The sequence below is a fragment of the Meleagris gallopavo genome, chromosome 5, assembly GCF_905368555.1.
Source record: "Meleagris gallopavo chromosome 5, MGAL_WU_HG_1.1, whole genome shotgun sequence".
Taxonomy (NCBI): domain Eukaryota; kingdom Metazoa; phylum Chordata; class Aves; order Galliformes; family Phasianidae; genus Meleagris; species Meleagris gallopavo.
The window spans coordinates 55,092,244-55,119,140 of NC_139408.1; the positions used below are offsets into that span (position 1 = coordinate 55,092,244).

Sequence of the window (26,897 nt, forward strand, 5' to 3'; positions counted from 1 at the left end):
CTGTCCTGAGTGATGAGAGCAGTATGAAGAACCATCCACCTCACGGTGGAGCACATCGGTGCCCTCTGCTTAGCAGCAGCACGTGCAATCCTTATAACCATCAACTGCTTGCTTTTCCCATGCAGTTACCGGACCCTTTGGAGGTGAGTTAAAACCCACTGGGGACAACAGCTGGCTGCCACCATACCGAGCCCGTCCGCTCGGTGCAACTCACTGGGGCAGCGTGGCACCGGAGCCCCTCAGCCACCCGTACCTCCGGCTGACGGTTGCGGTCCCGGGGAGGGACTCGGGGTGCCCAGGGCTGCTCGGGGGCGGGCGGGGCTGAGCGGTCCGCCCAAGCGGGGCGGTACCTCCCGCTCTGCCGCCCCGCCTCGGCCGCGCGGCCCCGGGATGCTGCGGAGCGGAGCTGCGGGCGGAGGGAGGCAGGTGAGCCCGGAGGGGGAGCGGCTCGGGGAGCCGGCTGCGTGCTTGTGTACGTGGGGATGAGGCGAGGGCGGCTGGGCAACATCCCTCTCTTCCTAAAGAGGTTATTTATTTATTCCCCCTTTCTCCCGGTGTTCGCTCGTTTCTAATTGATTATTATGGTTTGCCACCCGCCTTCAGGCTCTTTGTTCTCAGCGAGCGGAGCGCTGGGGCTGGGCCCTGCGAATGGGGATGGGGAATTGCGGGGGGGGAGGGAGTGGGTTGGGGCCGCCGACTCCATTTCATCCCCCCCTCCGCGGTACGGTCCCGGCGCCTTTGGGGCCGGCGGCTGCTGGGAGGGACCTTCGGTCCTGGCACGGCACTCTGTCGGTGCGGCATGGCGATGGGCAGCGGCGGTGTTGGGCTTTGTGCTGACACCCAGCTAACCTGGAAATGCAACTAGGGATAACAATGGGGTGAGTCCGTGTGCGGCGAGCGGGCGTGCTGGTGCAGTCGGGTCTTAAGCCACTGCTAATCCCGTTCCTTCATCAAAAAGCAGAGTGAGCCCTACGTAAAAATGGCCCGAAAAGGTTGAGTTAATCTGCTTCGTGGTCTCCCAGGTGATCTATTGTGTCTTGTTGTCTGTTGTGTTGGGCACTGATATTTCTGATTGTTTCTCACTGGTTGGAACCCAAATGCTACAACTCCATTCTCAGTGAACCTGGAGGATGGCATTGCCACACTTATGGTGTTTGCAAACTGTTAGGCTCTTTGGCCCTGTTCTTAACACTCTTTCTTCCCATCCTTTTAATTGCTCAGAAATCTATCAGACCTCTGACTCCTGGAGTGCTGAGACCTGGCATGGGACAGGAGCCATAGAGGGCTGAGTGCAGCTTCTAATTGCAAAGCTGAGCAGGGATTTGCATAGGTGGTCAGTGCCTTTCCGAACAAAGCAAGCATTGCTTCGCAGCTGGGGGAATAATGCCTAAAACATGCTGTCTTCCAGCAGTAGCACTCTGAGAAGAGACACAAGTGCTCTAAGTGGAGGTAATGCATTATGCATTAAGGTGCCATGCAAGGCCAGCTTCCTACCATCCCTAAAGGAATAATAATCTAATCTCTTTTCTTCTAATGATTTGTCCTCAAAGCTAGAGGAAGGTGTGTCTCTCTGGGTGATGTGCAGCTGTGCTTGCATAGTTCAGTTCATCCATCTCTGGCTGTGCCAGCGTGGGGCTGTGTCATTGGGAAATCATCAAGAGCTGTTGGAGGTGGTTGAGCTGTTGGAGGCTGTAAGAGCATTGGCTCCTCAATTGGCTTGATGTAACTGTGTGAGGACAACAGAAGACTAAATGAAGGCAGTCTTCCCTGTTGTATAAAAGTAGGAGTTGAAGCTCTGCAGTATTGTGTATTATCTGCTGGCTTTTGTATTCAGCGCAAGTAATAATGCTTGGATAGCATGTGTTAGCACTCCAGTAACATAGCACTTGATTTCTAGCTGGCTTGTGCATTTTGGCTGAATCTTCACGTTAAATCTTCACATTGTGGAGTTTTTTGTCCTTTTTCCATACCAACTGGTAGATGAATTGCGGGGCTGAATATCTAGAACTGTACAGCCAGTCAAAGCTACCATTATCAAGCTTGTACTGGAGGTGCAAAAAGCTGTGTTCCGCAGGGGCAGAAGGCAGTGATTTGTCTGAAGCTGACCTGTTAATCTCTTGTGTTCTCTGCTATACCATGCATGCAGCCACTTCAGCTTCAGTGTGCAAGTGTCTTCTCTATGTGGAAGAGGAATTGTTAGGACAGAGTTATTAATTCAAAACCTGATCATTTCCTTATTTCAACAATTTGGCAAGTTCTTGTTGTATTTCTCCAGTAGTAAGAAATAGAAGCCAACGGTGGTCATGCAGGTTTTCATCAAGTAAACTGGGCAAGACCCCGAGAAGCTATTCCAGGATATGGCTGCATGCAGCTGGGGTAGAAAAGGGTTTCATGTGTTGCAATGTGGATCTGTAGGTTGCAGTTCAGTTGAAAGAGGGATTTGATCTACTCAATGCTTGTCCCCCTCAAACCTGCTGTGTTGGAGTGATGGTGCCAGACTTGGTTTCTGCCTGAGCTGACTCTACAAACAGGTCTCAAAACTCCATGGAGGGAGTTAATGACTTAATAGAACCTGTAAAGAATTTTTGTATGGAGAAAGGAGGTAGCCTGGTTCAAAGAGAAAGCTGAGTCTGAGACTAAGTCACCATGTGAAGTGTTTACATTGTCCTCCAGTTTGGTGACTTGCCTGCAGTGGTAGTAGGTGGCTCTTAGTCTGATGGGCAGCTCTCAGAAATGCCCTGTTTTGGCACCTCTTCTAGCCTTGCAGCCCTTTGTGCTTCTTTCAGGCTCACCAGGTGTTAAAGGCCACTTTTCTCTGTGCTAAAGATAAAGCTATTTGGTTGCCTGCGGTTGTGCTGCTTTAGCAGATGAGGAGCTGCATCTCCTGGGACTTGTTATTATGTGCAGGGGAAGTGGCTGGTGGTGTCTCCTGCCTCCTTCCTATTGGAAGCAAGGATTACTTTTCCACAGAGCCAGACTGCTGCTCTGTAGCTGTTCTCCAGGGCTTTAGCTTAGAGGATTCTGAGTGAAAGCTGGGTACGGAGTGGAATACTGGGTTATTCCCCCAGCTGCGAGCTAGAAAGGAAAAGCCTTAATTCTACCATAGAGGAGCTGTTTGGTCAGAGCAGCTTGCTTTATCACTGGGCTAAGGCTGTAGAGCAAACTGACTATATAAGTAGTCAGGCAGGAGGAGAGATGTATAGCCTACCGCAGCCAGCTGCTAAGCCCTAGATCAATTCTGTGTTAAGTGGAAGTACTACAGCAAGGTGTTAAACTCTGCTTAAGTAGATAGCTGGGTCACCGCTGTTCATACACGGTGTAATCCAGCTTCTTTATAAAGTAGATCTTAAGCTCTGACTAATCTCTGAAGATGAACTTGTGCCATTATCCTGCAGTGTGTTCTGTGCCACTGTCTCTATATCTTATTGAGTGTAGAGGTGTAGAGATCTAGGTTAGCTTCGATCTGGTGGTTGTAGACGTCCTTAACACAACTTTCTGCTGCTATTTCTGCCCTTTACCCATGTAGAGCTCTGGCTGACAGTGCTTCTCAGCCTGGAGAAACAGTGTGAGGCTGCCCAAAGTTCCCTGGGAACTGCAGTGATAGGCTTACACAGAGTATTACCCATGTTATCTCCTAGCCAGAAGAGGAAAGGCTCTTAATGCTTCTTTTTAACATTCTGTTTAACAGGTCTTTAAGGTCCAGCCTGCTATGGAGCAGCTTTCCCTTTTGCTTTATTCCCAGTCCTATTGAGGGTTGAATAAGCTTGTCCAGGAAGAGATTCTTTTCAATATTCCTGTTAACATCCTCTTTGAGTGTCTTAGGCTGTTGGAGAACCTAGAGCTGGAAACCTATGGATGTGTATGTACACATTTATAATGTGTTTGGCTGCAGGATATTAATCTATGGTCATCTTTCATGTACATCTGAAGATGTTCAGGCTTAACTATTGCTAAAATGTCTTGTGTACCCTAAAGACCACCCATTTCTTCAAGGAAAACTGTATTTTAATCTAATTTGCACCTTCGCTTCATTTAAAGTATAAAAAACAAATCTTGATGCTTCATAGCCTGACCTTAGCTGACCATTACTGGAGAGGTGTGATGTGAATGTGTTTATATTCATACAGCAAACCAGATGCATACTGCTTGTACAACATAGCCCTGGTGCTTTTTGACTACAAAAGCATGTAAAGCATTAACCTGGAAGAGAGTTGCTGAATGATGTCAGTTCTCCATTATTATATCTTGTAGTGAAGAACGAGGTAGAGGAGATAGATGGTGGATGCTGGTCTTCTGGAGGTAAGAAGTGCTGAAGTGGTGGGAGGTGTCCACCAGCAACAGCACAGACATCTTCTTGGTGGCTTCTGTCTAGAGCCTGAGCACCTGGTGTATGTACGTGTGTGGCCCATGCCTCCAGCAGCCCTAGCTGTGGATGAACAAGGCTGTAGGGAGTGTTGGAAAAGTGACTTGGTGTGTCTGGAGCTGCAGCATTTGACTCTAGCAACCTGGTTTGTAGCTGAATGCTGAGATGGGCTTCTAGGCTACAGCTAAACTTATGGATCCTGAGATGCTTAGCCCTCCTGAGTGCCTTCAGCTAGAGAAATCTGTGCTGTGTGGAGTAAGAGGCCCATTTTCTGATCGTAATACACAAATAGCTGTGTGACCTACTATGATATGCTTTCTGGTTGTCTCTAGCTGATTGGACATACACAATAACTTCCAAAAGAAGAGACAAATGCGTATGAGCAGCAGGACACAGAGGGCCTTTGTGTTGGATGCATTAGCACAAATGGGGTATTTCTGAAATCCCTCCCCCTGTGGCGGAGGTTACCTCACACAGCATTGCATGGCCGTGTGATGCAGTGTGGGGGAGTGATTGATAGTGATACACCCTTGTAACAACTAATGCGCTGTGTGTACAAATGTAACTATTTATGTGCTTGCTGTTTGGATGTGCAAACAAGGAGCATGGTGAGGTGGGGAAGGATGACTCACCCTGGTGTCCTTGAGCAAAGGTGACCTTTGCTTATTCCCATGAAGATCAAGGGGTGGTTTCGACAGTCCCAGCCTTTCCTTCCTCATATCCACTGTTCATCTTGCAGGTTAAAGTGGCCAAATGAAGGGGAGCTCTATGGTCGCTTGTACATGATAGGTCAGCCTTGCAGTGCTAGCACCTTCTGTAGTTAGCTTCTGCGACTGTACACATAACTGATCACAAGCCTTAGGCCTACCTGTGTGACAAGCATCATGCCTCCTTTCTGTACTTGGAGAACAAACAGGTTTATCACCAACTTGGAAGTCTAATGCCTGTTGGGTTGACAGCTAGGGTGCTCCATGGGGGCTAGGGCTTGGCAAGGTCTGTATTGAGATTTTATTTTATTATTTTTTTTTTTTTTTTTTGTTAGGCATAAGGCTTTGAGTAGGTTAGGAACAGTAAAATGAGGCACAGGGATCCGTTGGTTGGGATGCGTAGGAGGGATCTGTGCAAAACTGACAAGTTCCAAACGTGGAAGTCCATGTCATCCAGTTACTTATAGCACTGGGTCAATATGCGTTTATGGATATGTAATCTGGATTCTTTTTTCCCTCTCTAGGTCTTACTTTTTGGACTTGTCAGCCTTGTGGACTTCTACGCACACCTCTTCAGCTATGAGTAGATCAATAGGACTTAATATCTGTGTGGTCACTTGCTGCATCCTGCTCTTATCCTCTAGCCCACCATGCCTTGCATATCCGCTGCTGGAGGAGAGGGACATGACAAAAGCCCAGTACAGCTCATGGGCAGGGAATGAGGTAGAAGATGAAAGGACAAGCATGCCAAACTTAATGAACAAGCTGAGCCCTTCTGAGCAAACCCTCTCTGAGGAGCCATCTGGAGCATCAGCAAAGCCATCTGGGATTCCCCTAAGTGAAGCTTTCACTTCTGAAAGAGAAATGTGGCCTGTAAGCCCAAGCCGTACCTTCCTAGGCAGCCAGGGTCTGGATGTCAGCACCACCATGCCTGGGGCACTGGCTGCTGTAGAAGAGGAGCTCAGTCCCACCAAGTCAGAACTGAATGAAAATGAAGAGTTCAAGGCCATGCTGACTACAGCTGTGACCACCCTGAGCCCTCCTGTCCAGGAGGAACCCATCAGCGTGACCACCACAGAGGACTGTGAGGTGGGGCAAAGCTCTGCCAGCCTCCTGGCAAACCCTCCTTCTGTCACAGCTGCCGCAGAGGAGGACATAGCAGAGAGCAGCTTGTACCCCTCAGCTGCACCTCAGCCCCACAGTGAGCAGGTGCCCACGTCACAGCCCAGCACTCCCAGCCTGGAAAGGGCAAGTGACTACCTCATCATCCCAATGGCACAGGCCCCGAGTGAGAGTTTTGAGGTGGGAATGCCAGAAGCCAACACAGGCAGTGCTCCAAGGTTATTGGTTTCACAAGGAGCCACTGCTGCTAACCATCCCCTTGTGACCACTGAGGCCTACCTTCATCTGGGGGCAGACACAACTGTGGGGCAAGGAGAGCAGCCCAATGCAGCAAGCACTGCCTCCAGCCTCCCTGCTGATTCCATGTCCCCAGACTGGGATGACACCAAGCTGGGGAGTGCAAGTCAAAGGGAAAGCACGCAGCATGAGGAGATGGGAGAGGACCAAGTGGCAACAGAAACATCTCAGATCCCACTGGGAGATATGGAGGAAGAGGAGGATGATGTGACAAGAGTGCTGCCATCCCCAGCATCTGCTCCACCAACTCCAGGGCTTATGAAGGAGATCAACTGCACAGCCCCTGCAGCAGTGCATGAGGAAGAGGTACTGGTTGCTTCCACGGCCAGCAGTGATGTTTCCTTCACAGGGGACTTGCCAGATGTAGACACAGGTGGGCTGAACTCTCTGGAAAACATGGTCACAGCAGAAGAGAAGAGCATCCTTCCTTCACAGCCAGAGGCTCCTGTGATGACAGACATAACACCTGATCTCTCCTCTACTCTGGAGAGCTCACTGGAAGGTAAAAGCTGTCTGTTCACAGATGCTTGTTTCTAAGTGTTAATGTAGGAGGGATGCTCCTTAGAGCCTGTACTTCCTTTTTTTAGAGTTTAAGTGGAAAAAGGTGTGATCTACCTCCTCTAGGAAGGAACGGTTGTGGACCTTTGTATGGGGGTAGTGGCTTAAATGGGTAACTTGCATACATCAGGTACTCCTCGTGTTGGATGTTCCTATGTACAGTGACCCTTACCCCAAGCTAATGTAGTCTTTTAGGTGGTGTCCTGCCCTGAGTGATGTGAAATAACTGCCCTAAACTGTGCCTTCTCCTTGAGCTGAGAGGATGAGTTTAGTAGTGAACAAGAGCTGAGACTGGAGAGGCTGTGACAGCTGGGGATGAAGGATGAAAGTGAAAGTCTCAGTAGAAAATTAAAGTCTCATCATCAGAAACTTAATGCTTGCTAAGGAGATTATTTTAATGACTTAGCAAAGCTTTCGTGTGCAGTGTGCTTCCATAGCAGTTGAGAAGCCATAGTTTGGCTGTAGACATTTCACCTTGATCAAATGTAATTCTGCTTTGAGTAGTCTTCTAGTGTGCCTCTCCCTTGACTGGAGATGATGAAACAAGTTGTACCAGTAAAGTGTGAATTAAATCTTCTGCTCTGACCATCCTTGCGTAGGCAAAGATTTTAAATCAAATCTGTGGTGAGATCTATGTTTTTCTTTGTTACAGAAGTTCCTGGTGTTGTCTTCTTACCTTTCATCAAAGCTCTGATTCTGCAGTGTTTGTGTAGCCTTACCTGCATAGGTGACACCTTCAGCCCACTGACAATGTTTCTAAGTGGTTTTTAGGGTCAAATGTTGGGGGCTTCTCTGGGGCAATGACATGTGCCTAGGCTGGTTAGGAATGTGAGCTGTGGCTAAGGACTTTTTAATGTCTATTGGGCATTTTTAATTTTGTCCCTTGGGCTATAGAGACAAAGGGACAACTTCCTCTGTGCTACATCCAGAAGATGTTTCTTTCCTGCTGTAAAGATGCAAAGCTAATTGCATGCTGGTGCTGAAACAAGACTGATTAATTTCTAGATTAATTTATAGCCACTTGACTTCTCAGCAGGTTCCCTTCTGCTATTCCCAGGTGTTGGGAAAACATCAGCTATAAATAATACTTGCGCAGTAGAAAATAAACTCTACACAACTTGAGTCTCTTAGCTCTGAGAGTTAGTCACCAAAAATGCCATGCAGGCAGCTTTGTTTGATTCTTTTTTTTTTTTTTTCCTGTTACCATACCATAGACTTGCAGTGCTGTGGTAGATCTACTTGTCTATAAAGGGGTGGCTAACCAATCAAGGATTGATTTTGCTGCTTTCTTTTGTGCTGTACGTGGGGCATCGTATGTTTCTAAGCTGCAAACTGGCTAGATCTGCTGTTTACACTGACTCTGGAAGTAATAAATGATGCCAGTCCTTCAAATGTCTGTTCTGTTACTGTCTTGTGAGTTGGTGCTGATGCTGCTTCTTGCTGCAGGCCTTACTCAGGAGGTGACAACTATTGCCCAGGAGTCGGCTTCTGCTGCTCTGACAGCTGTGACACTGCTGCTTGCTCCTGCCCAGGGGACAGGAGCTGCAAGCCTTCCCCAGGAAACCAGTGGGGAGGACACCCAGATGCTGAGTGCCCCTGGTGCCACCCAGATGCTGACAGCTGCAGGCACCTCCACAGTGAGAACTTCGGGTGTGGAAGGTAGGTTTGGTGTGGAAGGTAGGAGAACCTTTGCAGGTTCTCTCCCACAAAGGCACAGTGGTGCATAACACCAATTTTGGTGCTTGTACACTGAAGTCTTCACACAGCATCCAGAGTCAAATTTCCTTTTTTACTTGCCTTCTGGCCCTGGGCTGCTGCTGCTTTATGCCCATGCATATCAGTCGTGTTAAGATGTGCCAGCAGGTCATAATCTTTGTCCCAAGTAAAAATGAAGTAGCTATCCTAAACAAAACCACCATGTGAAACCCTCACATCCATCCTTGTTCACAAGTTGACTTTTAGCCTTAATCACTTAAGCCAGTTCCTTTTTTTGGGGGGATTACTTCTGGTTTGCTGATGTTTGGTCCAAAGGAGGAAAAAAAAGCTTATTTAGAGAAGAATGTAGAAATGAAGGGGGTTTTCTTGTAAGAATTTAGGAAGCCTTTGGAAGCCTGCCCTGAGACATCTGAGTGATGGCGAGTTCTTGCTCTTGTGTCCAGGGTTGATGTAGCTCATAGAGAAGTGCTTTAAGCTGTCATGTTTATCCAGCTGCTGGCTTGATGTCACCTTGGCAAGTATGCACAGGAGCCTGTTTTCTTGACAGGAGTGTAGCAAGGGCCCCCTTAGCACAAAATGACCTTTGTAGTAGTAGGTGCTGCCGCAATGAAACTGCTGCTGGGCAGCACTTCTGCTAGTTCTTACATTGCAGGGCATCAAAGGAAAGAATCAATTTGCACTGTATCCCTTAAAGTAAGGTTGCTCTGTAGGGGGAGAAGGCTCTTCCAGCAATTACCACTAATTAATTTGCTTCTGGGATTTAATTATAAATTCAAGTAACTCTCATCTTTGCAATAAACAACTAGACCTGTCGCTTGATTCAGACTTTTATCTGGTGCCTCAGTGCTTTAATCTTGCAATGGATCCTCAAAACAATGGAAGTAAAACTTTAGCGTTGTTCTCACTAAGGGGACCTCCTATGCTGGCTGTCCTGAAAGAGAAGTTCTCATTACAGGAGAATCACTTAATGTAGCAAGGAGTACAAGTGTCTGCTAGCTTCTTTCCTGAGCTTAAGCTTTCATTAAGGAGCTCATTCTTAAATCATAGGATCATTAAGGTTGGAAGAGATGACAAAGATCATCAAGTCTAACCCGTGTCCCTCGGTGTCAACTCTAATGGTGATTTTTTTTTTTTTTTTTAAATATTGTTGTGCCAAATTTCTTGTCTTCTGCAGATCTCACAGACGTGGTCCTGGTCACTGGTGAGAAGGCTGTTTCATCTCTGGGTGGATTGCTGGCTACACAGTCTGGGCAAACAGAGGAACCATCCAGCAAAACAATGGTCCTGGTGACTCCAGCATCAGTGGCATCATCTGTCAGGAGAACAGCTCTTCCAGCTGTGAGGAAGATCAGTACAGCTGTAACCTATGGGTTGGATCGGCTGGAGTCAGAAGGTACCACTGTTCCCAAGCCTAAAGGGCAGGCAGCTTCCTGTGGAGAGAAGCAATTACCTTGATAATGTGGGCTTCCAATTGGTCTGTCTGGTACATGGCTATGCATGTGTTACTGATAATAAAATTGTTGGAAAACCTGTCCCTTTCCAGGTGGTACAGGAAATGAGCAGTGAGGTGTTGTGGAGAATACTTGATTCCTAGTGGCTGTGGTAGGAGGCATGGGCTTTCTCCTGGGGAAGCAACAGCAGTAGCCTGGGTTTGATCATCATTGGCTACTTCTGGGCATCTACTGCAGAGCCTCTACCAAACAAGCAGTCAAGGGAGCATGTTCATACAGCCAGAGATCCCTTTGTGAGTGGAAAGGCTCAGCATGAGATGGCCACGTCAGTGTGCATCTCCTCAGACCTTGCTGGAATGAGTGGTGCCATATTCATGCTCTGTGGCAGTGCCAAGGAAGGCCAAGAATGCATCCCCTTCAAGATGCTCTTCTAGATCAGTTGTTCACCAAAACTCATTGATGCAAATTCACACAAGATTTTGATGAAGTAGGTCCTTTTCTAGAGTCTATCTACAGCTCTGTCACTGATCTCTTTGGCTCATCCATAACTTTCCTGTAGAGAATTGCTTCGATTCTTCCTGTTGTTTCTTTCACTTTGACTTTTCTGTTTGCTCATCCATCCCCTATTTTGTACTCCAGTGTCTGGGCCTACACCACCTGGCAGGGATTAATCTTCCTGCCTGTTTTGCTCCCCTCCCTTTATCTTGACCTTCTCCTACCTTCATATTTTACTGCAAAGGTTGGCAGTCCTCCAGGGGTGGCATGCCAGATGGTATTTTTCTTCTGATCAGAGGTGGGGTGCCACAGACAACAGCTAATCAGCATCTTTTCTCTGCATGAAGCAATAACTTGAATTCCTGCTTAGTTTGGAGGGCAGCAAAGGCAGGGAGCCCTTCCCTCTATGTGCAGGATGCTGCAGCTCCTGCCCTTTATCAGATTGCTGCTGGCTTTAAAATCTGCCAGGAGTGACAGCACATGTTCCTTACCCTGATGGATCTCTAGTAGTGCAAGGATGTGGATTCCTTGGCTCTGAGGCACGGCTCTGCAGGTGCCTGTCATCCCAGGGATGTGCTGCTCCTTGTTATGCTGCGTGTTTATGACAACTGGCACAGCTTTTTTTTGTGTGTGTGTGTGTGGTCTAAAACTCTTTGGAATAACTTAGACTTTGTGGTGAGCCAGAACTTCCCCTGGTGTTAGGGATCACCACTCTATGCTCTGTGATGTGGGACAAATTCCACTTGAGGACAGGCTTTCTGCCTGGAGATGCTACTGCCCCAGTTAAGCACAGAGGAAGCTTTTGAGCTGCAATTGTTTACTGATATTTTTTTGTAGTGGCAGTTAATGAGCACCTCCACCTCAGGGTGGAGTGGTGTTGGGAAGGCTGATGTATTCCTTCCCAAATCACAATATCTAGTTCTTACTCTCAAATATCCACATGTTAGCAAGTGCATTATGCTCGGGAGTGTTTTCCTACAGAGCTACACTGAGCTCCAGCCCAGAGTGCCCAGACTACATGTGGATGCAAGATCAGACATCACTGCTGCAGACATAGTGAAGGTCCTGGGGAGGCCCTGCTGCTTGCTGACCAGTGGAAGAAGTGCAGGCAGCTGGGTGAGCTCAGCTGGCTCCCACAGTGCTCAGTGTGGCTTGCTGCCTTGCCGCCTTGCCTTGCTGAGGGCCTGGCTCATCATTAAATATGGACCCCTGCTGTTCAGAGTTCTGTTTCTTGGGGACCATCTGTGCCAAACTGCCTGCAGTTAATTGCATCAGTATATTCACCTGCTTGGCTTGGATATAACTTTAAAAAAAAAATCTCAAATTGCACAGACAAACATGAGGCGTTTTGAATAGCTTTCTAGATAGGGTTGTCCTCATCTCTACGGCCTCTGGAGAGATTAGCAGAGTAATGAGCATATTCCTGCCTGGACTGTACAGTGAGACTGGTTCTACTTGCCCTTCCTAGCTAAAGAAATCCTATAAGGGGATTATAGGATTTGGGGACAGGACGCAGCTGAGGATGAGCCTTAGTTGTCTGTGAGACTTAATGCTGCATTTTGTACCTGTGCCCAAAATTTCAGCATCTCTCTGGAAAGCCCTACATTGCAGCTTTCTCTAGAGGACTTCAAGGATCCAAGGAGAAAATCTAGTTCAACTTCTCTGTTCAGGATCATTCTGTAAGCTTCCCAGCACTTTTTGAAGTGCATCTATAAAAAGAAAACATCCCAAACTGCTCTATAACAGCATGTAAGCCCTAGGGCTGGTTTCTGTTCAGTCATCTAGACTTATCTGAGCATTGCTGCTGGGGCTGAGCTGTTTTCACAGGTCAGCATTCATAGGATGCTTGTGGGAGATGCTCTGCCTGTTGTGTGATGTCAGGAGCAGGCCAATAGCTCTGAAAACAGGCAACTTGTAGCCTGAGCTGTATAGCTCTTGAATATGAGGTGCTCCTGATGAATCTGGCTTGCTCTCAACATGTAGCTGTTGAAATCCTTGTTGCTATGGTGGAGGAGTAATACTGGGGTTGGGAAGGCACACTAAGGAGGAAAAGTTCAGCCAAGAATTGTGTTGAATGAGCAAATATATAAGTATAGATATAGTCAGCCTTGATTTGCAGCTTCTCTTGGCTAATAATAGTCTAAGGATAGGACTTCACCTTGGTTCTCAAACTATAAATTGAACGCAGTTGTTAACACAGGTTAGTGCTGGTGTGAGGAATACTAGAGTTGTGTCTGTTTTTATGGAGCCTTGCTCCATAGTAGTAACAAAATAGGATGAGGTAATGCCCTTAAGCTGTGCCAGAAGAGGTTCACATTGGAAATTAGGAAACATTTCTCAGAAAGAGTGGTGATGCGTTGGCACAGCTGCCCAGGGAGTGGTGGGGTCACCATCCCTGGAGGTGTTCATGAACTGTGGAGATGTGGCACTGAGGGAGGTGGGCAATATTTGTGGTAGGTGGATGGTTAGACTAAGTGATCTTCATGAATCTTTTCCACCATTAATGACACTATAAAAAATGAGCTAGTTACAAGCTTGGGAGTAGGCCCTGAGCAAGGGGGAGACTGCTCTCACGAGCCTTGCAACATACAGCTAAGTAAAGCATAGACTTTGGGCAGCTCCACATTTTTTTGACTTGGATAGGGAAAATCAGTTGTAGGATGTTTGGATCATTTATGTCAAAGAGCCTGCTGTGTAGGACAGAGTGCAGCACTGTTCCTGGTGAGCTGGTGTATGCCTGTGTAATGCAACGTTTGGCTGAGAAGTCCTTCAGCAGTTCTAAGATATGGGGCTGGACTTGCTTTGGGGTTAGCAAATCTTGTGTCCTGCAGCTGTATGGAACCTGATCACTGCATCTTGGCTTCAGGTTTAACTCTGTTTTGCTTCACTGATTACATTAATGGCTTCTCCAGAACAGTGGAGCATATCATATAGCACAAAATATGTGCCATTAAAATACCATGGATATACTTAGTCCTTGGTTTTCAGTTTTTTAACGGTTCTTCAAACTCTCCTCACTTTTAAGCCATTGCAGTACAAGGCACCTTTTTTCTGATGTGAAGTGTTACTTATTTTTAAATGGAAATCAAGGCTTTGAGTTCAATTGCTATTTGGGCCCTGACTGTATGGATTAAGACCTGCTTCATTAAATCTCTGCAACCCCATTAAAAATTTAAATGAGGTTGCAGGGTCGTAAATAAGAAGGGCACTTAGCAGCAGGCTAGTTAACCACACTAGCCTATAATTCCCCACCAGTTCTTTGGATATCAGCTGAATTGGCAAGGATCTGAAGATTTAAAACAAAGCACATGCAAAATGAATTAATAATGTTTTTGGTGCACTTCCTGTTGCTTCTAGCTCATTTCTGCTGCTGAAGCTGAGAGCTGCTGTCCTTTTAGTATAGATTGACCTTGATCTTCCTCATGGAGGATGGCTGTTCATTCGTACTTTGTACCAAAGAACCATGTATTTAAAAAATCCTAGCACTTCTTTCTTAGATACCTGATCCGGATTGCTACCACTCTGCAGGCTAGGTGGCCTGGTTCAGTCTGACTCATTCTACTGTTCTGGACAGGCACCTTTAAATTTCTAGCTGTATCTGACTTGTCATTTGTCTAAAAAATATCTTAAGATTGTAGTTTTTCCATGTTTATCCCTCCGTTGAACAAAAGTGACAGAAACCCCCTACAGATGCTGTTGAAAGGTAATTGGGCTCTGGGTGAAGATTTTAATGAAGCTTTTGTTTCCTAATCTGGGGATTAGCTCACACTACAGCTCTAGTGAGGTGGATTCAGCTAAGCAGGTATGTGGTAGTTCCTTCTGGGCTCTGCAAGGAGCTCTTCTGAGCTGCTGCTACCTGGGATCTCAGCACATGTAGGGCTTTGTTGCTTGTGAAGCTTCTCCATGCTCCTTTGGGCATGGGGAGCAGGGCAGGCAATGCTGCAGAATGGTTTGGCTCTTTGAAAACCACCCAGATGACTTAGCTTCTTTATCAGGATTATCCTGGATCTTTGGGCTTTGAATGGCATGAGGCTTTGTCTAGAGATGAGTGGGCTTGCAGTCATCCTCCCCTTTGGTGTTGGGTAGGACTGGAGTTAACCTTGGCATCCTGGAGGCTGTTGCCTGTAATAACACCCACAGTTCATGTCATCAGCAATGGATCCATGCTGGTTACACCTGTGCTTTTGTCTAGAAAGTGGCTTAAATCAGACACTTTCTCAACCCTTGGTCTGTTAGTTACTCTTTTCCCAAGTAGAGTAGCTAAATTATGTACTTCTGAAGAGAGACCCTTAAATGGCTTTCTTTGCAATGGAAAGAAGGATTTGCATATAGGAACTCTTTTGTAACTGGGGGGGAGGGGGGAGTACCATGCTCACAGGCCTCTTCTGTAGGAAACCATTTTGTTGAGAGAAGTAAACTGTGTTCATCTTCTCCCATTCTATCAACTTACAGGTCGTGGTAGGTAAATCTGGACTGATTCAAATGCCCTCATTTGATAAATCACTTCTTAAAACTGTCCAGCTCAGCAGCTCCCTACTCCAGCAGTGAACTACTGTGTTAACTTATTACAGTTTGTGCTGTGTATTCTGCAGTATTCTGATTTCTTTTTCTTTTTCTTTTTTTTTTTTTTTAACTTTAAAATAACTGTTTGCTGCTGAGCCCTTTCTCTAGCCAGACTCAGCGTGAAAGCAATTTTGTAGTGAATGCAGCTGGAAATGCTGCACTTGGGAATGATTGTTTCTGATCTTAATACAGGAGCGGACCTGTTGTTCCTACTGGAATGGTTTTCTTCTTTTTTTTCCCCCACAAGTGCATCAGTTTCCTTGTGGTGAGAGAAGCCAGGAGTCAAAGAGGAAGTGTGAATCCCCTCAGATATGAGAGGTTAGGATCAGAATGCAAATCGTTACCATCTTTATAGAGCCCTCTGCTGGGGAGTGCTTTCTGCAGTCTGTTTTTTGTCATGTGGATGCTGAAAACTTTCTGCAGCTCATAAGAAAACCTCATAGTTCAGTCCTGCTGTCCTGTTTTCTCTCCTCAATGTAGCAGGGAATGCTCCCTGTTGCAGAGGGTAAAGTTCCATTTCCTCTTATCGTGAAACTTAAATGTGCAGAGTTAAGGTTAGTGCCTTGCTTTGTGTGATAAGAACCCATCCAACTGATGTACTCTTCTCAGCGCTCTGTTTTCTCACCTGTGCAGCAGGCCAGGCATTGAATACCTCTATTCACAGCAGGTGTTTGTGCAACTCAGAGCCTGTACAGCTTCTACTCCCACTTCAGGTGTCACTATGCAACCCAGAAAGCTGGGCAGGGTTACAGCCTTTCTACTCTCCTGCCAGTCATCTCCTTCCAAGCTGGGCTTTGTCACAAGTGATAGCTCTTGGCAGCACCTTAGAAACATCAGATGGTGGCATTATCACTGATCACATGAAAGCAATTGATTAATAAGAGTTCTCCTAGAAAGGTCTTTCTGTCTTGACAGCTATCTGTGATTACAAAAGCAGTGCAGAAAATGGGCTGTGTTCCCACATTACAAGTGTACTGATAGAAGTCCTTTAGTGGAGACTTCTAAATGCCTCTTCCTTTCCTGTAGTCATGCACCCTTCATGGTGGTCTCCAACCAGCAGACCAGGCTGCCCAGAGCCACATTCAGCCTGGCCTTGAATGCCTTCAGGGATGGGGCATCCACAACCTCCTTGGGCAACCTGTTCCAGTGCACATGTGACAGTGACATTTAAACATTAAGGGAAAATATCTAAAAGGTATGGGCAGCCTCCTATGCTATGGGTTTCAACAGTGGTGTGGGTGCCCCATAGTAAAACTGAACCATTGCTCCTTCTGGCAAATAATAAAGGTGGAAGCTTGCAAAAAAAAAAATAATTTGTCTTATACTTTCTTGATGCCTTCTTCTAGCTTCTCAAAAACTCGACGTTTCAATGCCTGTTACAAGGTTGTCAGGTCCTTCAAAACCAAAATTGTTGACAGGTGAAGCAGGAATCTCATTTTTATGGGGATTCCTGCTGCTTAGATTGCATTGCTGTCACAGCAGGGAAGTGTTAAAATTCTCAATTTTTCTTCCTGTGTCAGTTGAGGCAGAACTGAGCCCGTTACAGAACACAGTGCTTATTTAGTCTGTCAGAGGGTCAGATTTTGCATTTATCAACATGTGGAGATGAGGTAACTCTTCCATTGTCTGCTTATGCATCACCCTTACTGCAGGAGGAAATAGGAATGTAATGGATGGTATTTTGCTGCCGCAGTCCTGGTGTCATAGTGAAAGGAGACAGGATTTTCTCTACTTAGGCCTTCTTAGGGTCACATTGCATGTGACACATGAGATCTAGAATTTGGTGACTATTAAGAAAACAACAAGACACTGAAGAAGGTCCATAGAGGAAGATGAACTTGCAGTAGGAGTACTGTGCCAGTTATGTCTGCTCTGGTTGCCAAAGGAGTGCCAGGTGTGCAGAAGTGCTCCTACGGTATACCTGAGTGCATGATTTGGATAGTGTCACACAAGTACCAGGAGAACTGTTTGCATTTCTTTATTAGAGGTTAGCATGTTGGCCATGGGCTAGGTTCCACTGTATGATTATCTTGCTTCCTGTGTTAGGAGAACCTTCGCTTAGCCTTCAGTACTTGCAAGCATGCTCCACAAAGTAACTAACTCACAAGGGGATGCTGATGTGTTTACACGTCAATCTAAATGCTGTCCACATCTGCTGGGCTTTGCAGTTTTGGTCCTTTCAGTCTCCTCTTTGGAGTGGCTGTGGAGGTCTCTGAAGTGCCAAGCAGGACTGGTTTAGGAGGTAAAACATAATTTTGCAAAGAGGCTCTGATGTGACATCCAAACTTGCAGCTTTTGGGGTCTGGCTGTGTGACACACAAAATTATAGGATCACTAAGGTTGGAAAAGCCCTCTGAGATCATCCAGTTCACCCATCCCAGTTCACCAGATCCTTGAGTGCAGCGTAGCTCTTGATTATCTCTCTGGGCAGCATGTGTCAATTTGTTACTGCTGCTTCTGAGAAGAAATGTTTTGTAATATCCAACCCAAACCTCTCCTGGTGCAGCTTAAGGCCATTGCCTGTCATCCTAGCATGCATTCTTCCCTATCCCCTGGGACCAGCGGGTGCTGTAAGCAGCCTGCCTGTGCCTGCCATCCTCCTTGTCTACCCCTGACCTCTAATATGTGTGGTCTGCATTTCTTTAGAAGCACAATTTCCTATCTGTGACCACCAAGTGGTGCTCTGCACTGTGCTTTGCATCAAGGCAAGCTGATGGCATTTTGGGGCAGGGGGTTACAAAGCTGTTTTCAGACATGTGAATGAGCCCTTTTTTCCCCTTGGTGCAGCTGTGCTGTGAGAGCTGTGCTATCCTCGTCCTCATGCTGTGGCTGTGGGGTGATGGATGGAGCTGGGTGATTTTCAGGCATGATAAGTAGTCTTGGCACTTTCAATTCAGGTGTTCAGCTTGGCTGCCTGCTGGAGTTTGGAAGTGCAGAGATGGATATCTGCTTTCTCAAAGCCAGCTCCTGGCAGGTGTCTCCAATTAGCTTGCTAAAATCACAGGAGCCTTCTAAAAAACCTTGTTCCAAGGTAGATTTTCAGATACAATCTGATCGCTGTTTTCTCTGACCTTTTTCTTCCATCCAGTCCATTCAGGGAAAATGTGGTCATGGTCATGTTCTCCAGAGTGCTGGCTGCTTAGCACCTTTGCTGTTTCATTTGGGAAATCTTTTGCTTTCAGCTGTGTTGCTCTCAGCAGAGGCACAAGACCTACTTTAACTTATCTTTGCAGGTTTCCTGCAAACATGCTCCAGGTGCCATACTCAGGACTACAGAGGCTGTGTATTCTGCATGGAAGCATATGGTTTGATAGAGAAAATTCTTATCTTGATTTAAGATTATGGGCACATCGTAAGATAGAATGTATTTCTAAAACATAAAGGGAATATAAGGGTCTAACTACATTCCTGTAAGCTCCATTCAGTGCTCTGCATGGTATAAATGTTTGCAGCATCTTCTTTTCCAGATACTGGAAGACATGCTATAGCAGGATGACGCAACTAAATTCAAATAGCAGCTCATCTGTATGAAATGCAGGGCTAAAACTAAAAGGTGGCAAGTACAATTGTCCTGTCTGGTGAGCTGTAAAAAAACATACTGTGTTTTAAAGCAAATCCTTGATTTGGAAGGAATTATCATGGAATTATAGAATGGCCTGGCTTGAAAAGGAGCACAATGCTCATCCAGTTCCAACCGCCTGCTATGTGCAGGTCACCAACCAGCAGACCAGGCTGCCCAGAGCCACATCCAGCCTGGCCTTGAATGCCTCTAGGGATGGGGCATCCACAACCTCCTTGGGCAACCAGTAACACCACATAACAGCACGGTGAATGCCTTGGTTCTTTAATGTGCACTAATTTCCCTAGGCCAGTTCCATCTGTAAGATGGATACCCAACGCTGAATAGATTCCCCGAAGTTCCCTCAGTTTGTCTGAGGAGCAGCTGTGCCACTGCAACCCACAGCAGAAGGGAGGAGAGCGAAGCATCATGCAATTGCTAAGGTGCAGCTTGCTTTACTTACAGCAGGTATGATGTGTACATTCGGCACGTCTCCTATCAAAGCCACTCCAGTGCATTGCACCACTTTGGCTGGATCATCAAAGCACATAAATGCTGTGTTTTATCTTTTTGGCATTGAAAAGTTAACCATTGAAAATCCCGAGCATGTCATTATTCCATACAGTGGGTAGCTCCACTAGTAGCTTGGGCAAAACTTCTGCCTCAGGAAGATCTTGGGTCCTTGTAACTAAAAGCTGGGAAGAGGCACTGTGGGAAGCCCTGCTGGGTGTACGGTCTGTTCTTATAGCTGCTCTTCTCTGCTGGTAGCTGTGGTCAGGAATAGGGTAGAGGCAGAAACTTGAGACAGGACTAGGTTCTTCCACATCAACCTCTCTGGGTGTCTCTCATGTCAGAAAACAGGCTGGGCTTTGTTAAGGTGGTTTGCCTTTGGAAAGGGGATTATGAACTCATTGATAGGGATGTATGAACCTTCTGTTCTGTGGGACACTTCCTGATATTGCTTTTGTGTTTTCTTGACTAGAGGCCGAGGAAGAGGAAGAGGATGAAGAGGAGGAGGAAGAAGAAGAGGAGGAAGAGGAAGATGAAGAAGACAAAGAGATAGATTCTATGGATGAAAGCATGGAGGGTGACACAGAGCTGCCAGGCTTCACACTTCCAGGCGAGACCTCCCAGGAGCCCATAGCTGGCCTGGAGAACCCTGCAGCACAGCTGGCCGGGGTGTCCTACCAGGTTCCTGATACCATTGAGTGGGAACAGCAGAACCAGGGTCTGGGTGAGTGAATAAACCCTTTCTTCACTTACCCTCGTGGAGGACATCTCCTCTTCATCTTGCACAGGACAGCCTGTTGTGTTGGGACGTCTCAGCAGGCCTCCAACATACTTGGCTAAACATGGAGCAGCTGTATTTCTGAAAAAACCCTGGCCCCAGAAACAACTGTTCAAATCGGAATGAGTCTCAAGCAATGCTTGGGAGAAAAGCTCTCTGCATACTCCAGGCCTGGCCATCATTCTTGGAGCTTAGTGTTGCATGTCTCAGCTGAAATTCCTGGGGAAATTTTAGTGCCTTTTGCTTGAGATGTGTTGGTGCAGGCATACAAGTCCTGTTGAGGAGACTGCTGGGGAGTTGCTAATCTGCTAGTTCAGTGGCATTCTTGTAAGCACCACTGACATTTCTTCAGGGTTGTGTGCTCCAGTCTTGGGACCTAAGCAAGACAAACCCTTAAGGCCCGTGTAAAGCATTAACCAGTTTATTCCTGCTATGTGTATAGACCCTGTGCTTTATGGCTGTGTTAGTTTATTCTGCCTAGAAAGGTGAATCAGTGAGAGCTGAACCACATCCATACAGAAAATGTGCGTGGCTCTTAATGATCTTAATGTACTGAGAGGCAGAAACCCCAAACCCCTTTTATGTGTTGAGTTATATGAACTGTTGCTTCCCCTAGATATTTAATTCTCTCCATGTAGTCTCATTTCCAGCTTGCTTGAGCATTGTTAGCTTCCTTTGAAATAAATCTAAGAGCATATTTAAAAAGCCCTGTGGGAGGGCTGCTCTCCAAGGGCAGACTGAGTTTGCGTCAGGCCTGATATCTGCTGTCCCACTAACTCTTTCTTGGAAAACATTATATTGGATGATTTGCATGTCAGATCTGTTTCACACGTCCTGTTAACTCACCAGGCTGGGCAGGAGCTGTGCAAGAAGGGAAGTAATTCTAAGTCTTTAGTGACTTTCTGGTTGGCTTTGAGAAGCCTTGGAGGAGGAGTGTAGAAAACGTAAAGTTATGGTAAGAGTTGCTTTGGAAGCTTTGTGCTGTTATTCTACACATTTCACTGGTGCAGGATCTTTGGTGCCTTTAAGGAAAGTACATGTTTTTTGTACTCAAAAAACTGTAACTACTTGCCTGGGTCAGGATTGTGTGTAGCAGGATGGATGGCTCTGCCTTTGGATGAATCAGTCCTGGCTGAGGGTACCAGTGCTTTGCTGTGGTCAATAAATGTGGTGTTTGACAAACTCCAAGGTGTGTCATGCAGGAAGAGGAGGAAAATGGCATTGATTCCTCTTCAGGGATGTGAGGGCTCCTTGCCCTAGAGCAGAACCTTGTTGGAGAATGCTCCTTACAGTATTTTCTAGGTGGCTTTTTCTAAACATAAGGACTCAGCTCTATTTTTGTGTTTTACATTAATATTATTTCATCCTGCAGCTTTCATCTTCTACCACCTTTCCTCTTTTTCTTGAAAAAGCTGTCTTTCCCAAAATTTCAGACGTGGAATAAATCATGTGGCCAGAGAAGTTTTTTTTTTTTTTTCTTTTTTTTCCTAGCTCACTTATATTTTATTTATCCTTGTGCAAATTGGAAAAGCCTGCTGCGGAGCTTGTCAGGTTGGGTCAGCAGCCAGGTGCTGAGCCAGGCACCTGGAGGACAGAGCAGGTGTGAATTTCTGTGCTGTCTGTAAGTGCATGGCTGGGTTGTGTTTCACCCGGTCCAAATAGTTTGGACTGCCTGCGTTTTGGAGCTGTTGCAGTCAGGAGGGAGAAGCTGAGCTGACATTGGCTTTAAGAGTTAGATGGGACTTTTGTACTGTGCTGTTTTTGGGAGTAGAGAGAAGGAGCAATGGGATCAGTCTTTTTGCTTCGGATTCGCCCATCACCCATCTTTTTCTATCAGGTAAACACTTATATAAAGAATCATTTCTTCTTTCTCTGTTTAGATGACCTAAATGACTCTTTGATATTGTTTCCTTCCCCTTCTACAATGTTCTTTAAGAGGAAGGGAAATGATCTGTTTCAGACAGAGGCACAAAGAAAACCAAGGATGTGTATGAACTCATACCAAAAACCTGAGGTCAAGCAAGGAACTGAACTGAGTGTTCAGAGTGTCCTTTGTTGGGAGTGGGGAAGGGGAGGTGCCCTGTACCTGGCCCTGTTATATGCTGCTTTGTGTGGTGTGTTATCAGGGGCACTAAAAAGAGAACGTGAGGGATGGACAACATGTGTAGCTTGTGTCAGCAGGAGGTGTGTTGTTAAGAATAAAAGAAATTCACCAAACTTGACAAGAGACCAAAAGAACTGCCCACATTGTTCTACTGGGGCATCTGGACAAACCAGACAGGGCTTATAAAACTTAGAATCTGCTGGACATGTTCATGGACCCTCTTTTTCTAAGTGCTTTCTCAACTAAATCTAGACCTCTGAAATACATTTCCTTTAAGTGCTTTTCTTCTAAAGCTGAAATTAACTTGACTTTCATTTTAAGACAACTTCCTAACCACTGTACTTGCCTCATCACAGCCCCTGAGAAGATGGATCTGCAGTTTGTCTCAATTCAGCTGGGTCAGGGCATGTTGCTCCTGCCTGTCTCAGCTCATGGTGAGTTTTGGGAATAGGAAGGGAGGTGCAGAGCTCATCCTTGGGATTCCACAAGCAGTGCCAAGGAGTGACTAATTTCCCATTCTGTACAAGCGAAATACGGGTTAGAGAGGGATGTTGTTCTGCTTAACCTGGTATATGGCACAGCAAGGGAAGACCTGAAGAAAGATGGTACCCAACAGGGTGCAAGATAAGGGCACACAAGAGGAGACAAGGCAGTGAGTTCTGCAGCTAGAACATCATGACTTTGTATACTTCAGTTTGCAGATGATCAGCTTGATAGATTGCAGCAGATGCTTTATTAAAGTTTCTCTAGGAGATAACTGAATACCTATCTGAAGCAAATTGCAGAATACCCACAGTAGTCAATTTTGTCAGCCTTGTGTTTGATTCTGTCACGATTCTCTTAAATGGAGATTAAATGTTATTTCTTCTTGATTCTCTCTCCTTACTTTTTTGTTGTTCAATAAGTACCAAACTTTTACAGTTGACATTTTTCATCTTTAAAATGTTTCACACATCTCCTTCTTCTGGGGAGATATTCTGTCCAGTGGCCTTCAGAACTTTGAGATTTATCTCTAACATCCATAGTACAGAAGAGTGAGAAGTACTGGAGTAGGTACTCTCAGCTCAGTTATTATTGGGTTTACCTGGTCTGATGGCTGACATGCTGAAAATCCCTGGAGAACGAGTAACTTGATCCACAGGCAGCTTGGCAAAGCAAAGAGACAGTTTAAATTTTTGTAGTGGTCAGTGAAAAAGTGCCAGAGAAACAGAATCATTAAAATGTCAATTCTGGGAAGTCAGATGGTCCTACATTAACTCCAGCTGAGCCAAAGCAATTTATATGCTTCAGTAATGAGGCTGTCAGCTTTACAGTCTATCAGCTGACTCTCTAACCAGCAAGATTTAGACAAAAATAAAGCTAACTGATAAAAATAAATGATGTCATCAAAACAGAAGTTGATCCTCCAAAAAATATTCTGATAGCCTCTGGTTCTGCAGAAGGAAGGTCTGTATGTGCTTTCGGATCTCTGTTTGTGTTTTAATGCTCTGTCTTCAGATGTAAAGGGATATTGGCAGAACTTTGGGACCTCTCTGAACTGTGGGAGATGACTTCAACCTTCCTCTGCTTGTTTGAGTTTCCCTGAGTGGTGCATAGTAAGTGAACACAAACTTTGTGTTTAGAGAATATCAGAGGGGCAGGAAACTTAAGCTTTCTGAGAATGAATAAAAATGCATCATTCTTCCCCTTCTCCCTCTTTTGGGATTAACTGTTCATGCATTACAACAAGAACTGCCGTTGGTTTAGATGAACTCAAACCTAATGAACTCAAACCTTCCTGGGTCCTCTTTTAGTTATTCCTCATGAATGTTAAAACAAATTACTTTTGTTGTACACTTCCATGGAGATCAAAACCTTTTACCTCTGTGTTGGCGATGGCTGCTGTGACCATTCTCTTTACCCACTTCATGTGAGTGTTTATGCTCTCTCTGTATGTGGCAGCACCACCCAATCATTATTGTACAGACTACAGGGTAAGACACAGCAACTTCTACACTTGAACTAGTGTAGAACAAGGGAATACTCCCAAGCTGGTTGTTAATGCTACAGTGTTTGCCAATCTTCCATGTCCCAGTGTGTGTAACTGGAAGATCCTGCTGTCTGTAGTATGATAGCAGTAGGAGGACTGGGACATTTACTCAGCCTTTGATTTTGCTGCTCTGAGGTTTGCAGTAATTTGTTTTGTGCATTCAGAATGCATGGAGTTGTTTGGAGCAGCTGTGGCTTTTGCTTCTTGAGGTTTTATAGGGTTGTGACTTCTTGAGTGTATGGTTGAAATTGTTGATGTGGGGTTGGTATGGTGCACTTTGGTTCTTTAAAATGTTCGTGGAGCCTGTTGGTTGCTTATCCTAGCCCACCACAAATATGAGGTAACATCTAGCTGTAGATGACCCTGTTCGTTGCAGGGGAACTTGAACAGATGGCCTTTAAAGATCCCTTCCAACTCTAACAGTTCTGTGATTCTATTTGAACCAGAAATCTTAACAGAGAAGATGCTGTTGTTATGCTCAAAATCATGTTTTATAGGCAAAAAAAAAAAAAGCACATTCCATATATATCCAGACCCAAGAATTTATTGCTAATGCAATTGTATTATTCACAGTCTAATCGTTATTAGTCTAGACGTAGTTACTTTTACAGAAAAAGAAATAATTATGCAGTTAGAGTTGCAACGCCCACAGTTCTTGGTTTCTGTGCCTATTCCTGGCTTGATGTACCTCAGTTTGCTGTATATGGTGGCTTTTATGTATGTTAAATACTGTATTTGTTTTACTCTAAATCAGTTTTGTCCCAGTCTACATCTGTCATCTAACTGACATCTGGTACACTGCTTATTGCCACAATGGCCTCAGTGCCAGCACTGTGTCCTGTTCCTTATCATCCCATACCTGTGCTCCTCAGCACATCATCCCATGTCTGGTTCCACAGCGTTTCTTATTGGTTTCCATCTACTTATGGTGTACATATATTGCACAGAGTGGAGTTTGGACCATCTCTGTAGATGGGAAATGAAAGTCGTAGAGATTATGAAGTGTGTCAATATAATTCTCAATATGCAGTTTCTAAAATTTGTACATAGTCTTTGCTGTGGCCAAAGTACAGGACCTGGCACTTGATCTTGTTGAACTTCATCCCATAGGCCTCAGCCCAGCTGTCCAGTGTGTCCAGATCACTCTGTAGGGTCTTCCTACACCCAGACAGATTGATACTTCCTGCCAATTTGGTGTCACCTGCAAAATTACTGAGGATGTACTCAATGCCATTATCAACAAAGCTACTGAACAGGAGAATCCCAACTGGGATTCTCTTTTTCTCCTGGAGCCTCAGGGAAAATTCTCGCTTCATCCATGCTGGTTTTCTTCCCTTCTGGCTCATCTGGCAGCCCAGGGGATAACCTTCTCCTGTGCCTTTAAGACCTCCCTCCTTCATGTGTTCCTCACCAGCTCCCTTCCCTCTCCAAAGCAGTAACAAAGCTCCCACCATCAGGCTGGTGGCTAAATTTTGTGTTTCTGTTCCTTGTGAAGAACGTGCACTTTGGAATCACCTCTTTTTAACCGTTTTAAGTTTGCTTGTGATCAGGCCTTAATCCCAGAGCAGAACGGTATTCAGTCAGGTTTGCTTTGCTAAAAGAAATTATGCATCCAAAACAACAGTGATCCTCTTCCCCGCCTTGTTTTGACATATGCTATTTCAACAGCTATTACATGCTATTATAGTGCCAGAGCAGCTCCCTAAAGAGCATCATTCACATCAGGGTTGGCCTTTTCCTTTTGTCGCATTTTGTCCCAAGCTGCTTTGGGGAATGTCTGCTATGCTTTTACATACAGCACAGGAGTGCCAGCACAGCCCACACATGTTAAGTGTGAGAAGTTGGCAGTGTCACATTCAGATGTTGTCTTCACAGCAGAAATAAATTCTCAGAGAAGGGAATAGCGAGAAGTGAAGCAGAAAATAGGAGGCTTGGTTGGTCCTACGCAGCTCTGAAAGCAAAAGGCTGTCAGAAATGGGTGCAATGAAGCTATAGTTGATGTTGAAAAAGTGTGTGCCTGCAGTTTGTCAGAAGGAAGGGAAGGCAGCAGGGGCCTTTCTACACAAAAACCTCAAGCAGGAAATTCTAGTTGATACTTTTACTAGAATGCATTGGGAAGTGGATGCACTGTCACAACCTCAGATGCGTTACTTTGAAGCGGCAGCCCTGGCTTGAGCTTTGTATCTCTGGTTAAACCTACCTCAGAGTAAGATTAGCTGAGCCCATTTGTTATCAGCCCTCAGGTGCTGCCTCCTGGAGCTGGGGGCAGGTGTAGAGGGATTTGCTCATTTGTGCAGGGCCAGATTTGGCTATGCACTCCTCCTCTCTGCCCACAAAAGGATCCTACCAGCAGCTGAGCATTTCTTACCTTCTCCAACTCTGTCTTCATCCATCCACTAATTGCAGTCTTGGGATGGACCTATCTTGAATTATAGAATCAATAAGGTTGGAAAAGTCCTTAAACACCCCCTAACCCCAGCCCACCCCCATCACTGACCACGTCACTCAGAGTCACATCTCCATGGTTCTGGAACAGCTCCAGGGATGGTGACCACACCACCTCCCTGGCAGCCTGTGCCAATGCATTACCACTCTTTCTGAGGATAAATGTTTCCTAATATCCAACCTGACCCTCCACTGCTGTG

The 26,897-nt window shown here is 45.7% G+C and overlaps 1 protein-coding gene across 5 annotated transcripts in view; it reads left to right on the forward strand.

The window, feature by feature from the left end:
* The first annotated feature begins 317 nt into the window (after positions 1 to 317).
* ARMH4 (armadillo like helical domain containing 4) overlaps positions 318 to 26,897 on the forward strand; it is a 51,655-nt gene continuing 25,075 nt past the window's right edge. For 3 of the 5 annotated variants that reach the window (XM_085225849.1, XM_085225851.1, XM_085225852.1), the window contains exons 1-5: positions 318 to 426; positions 5,595 to 6,991; positions 8,494 to 8,706; positions 9,938 to 10,156; positions 19,814 to 20,065. In XM_085225849.1, the coding sequence (XP_085081975.1) occupies positions 5,650 to 6,991; positions 8,494 to 8,706; positions 9,938 to 10,156; positions 19,814 to 20,065 (2,026 nt within the window). In that variant the 5' untranslated portion in view covers positions 318 to 426; positions 5,595 to 5,649. Of the gene's footprint in view, positions 473 to 5,594; positions 6,992 to 8,493; positions 8,707 to 9,937; positions 10,157 to 19,813; positions 20,066 to 26,897 lie in introns of all 5 variants that reach the window. The other 2 variants (XM_085225850.1, XM_085225853.1) reach the window with 2 other exon arrangements.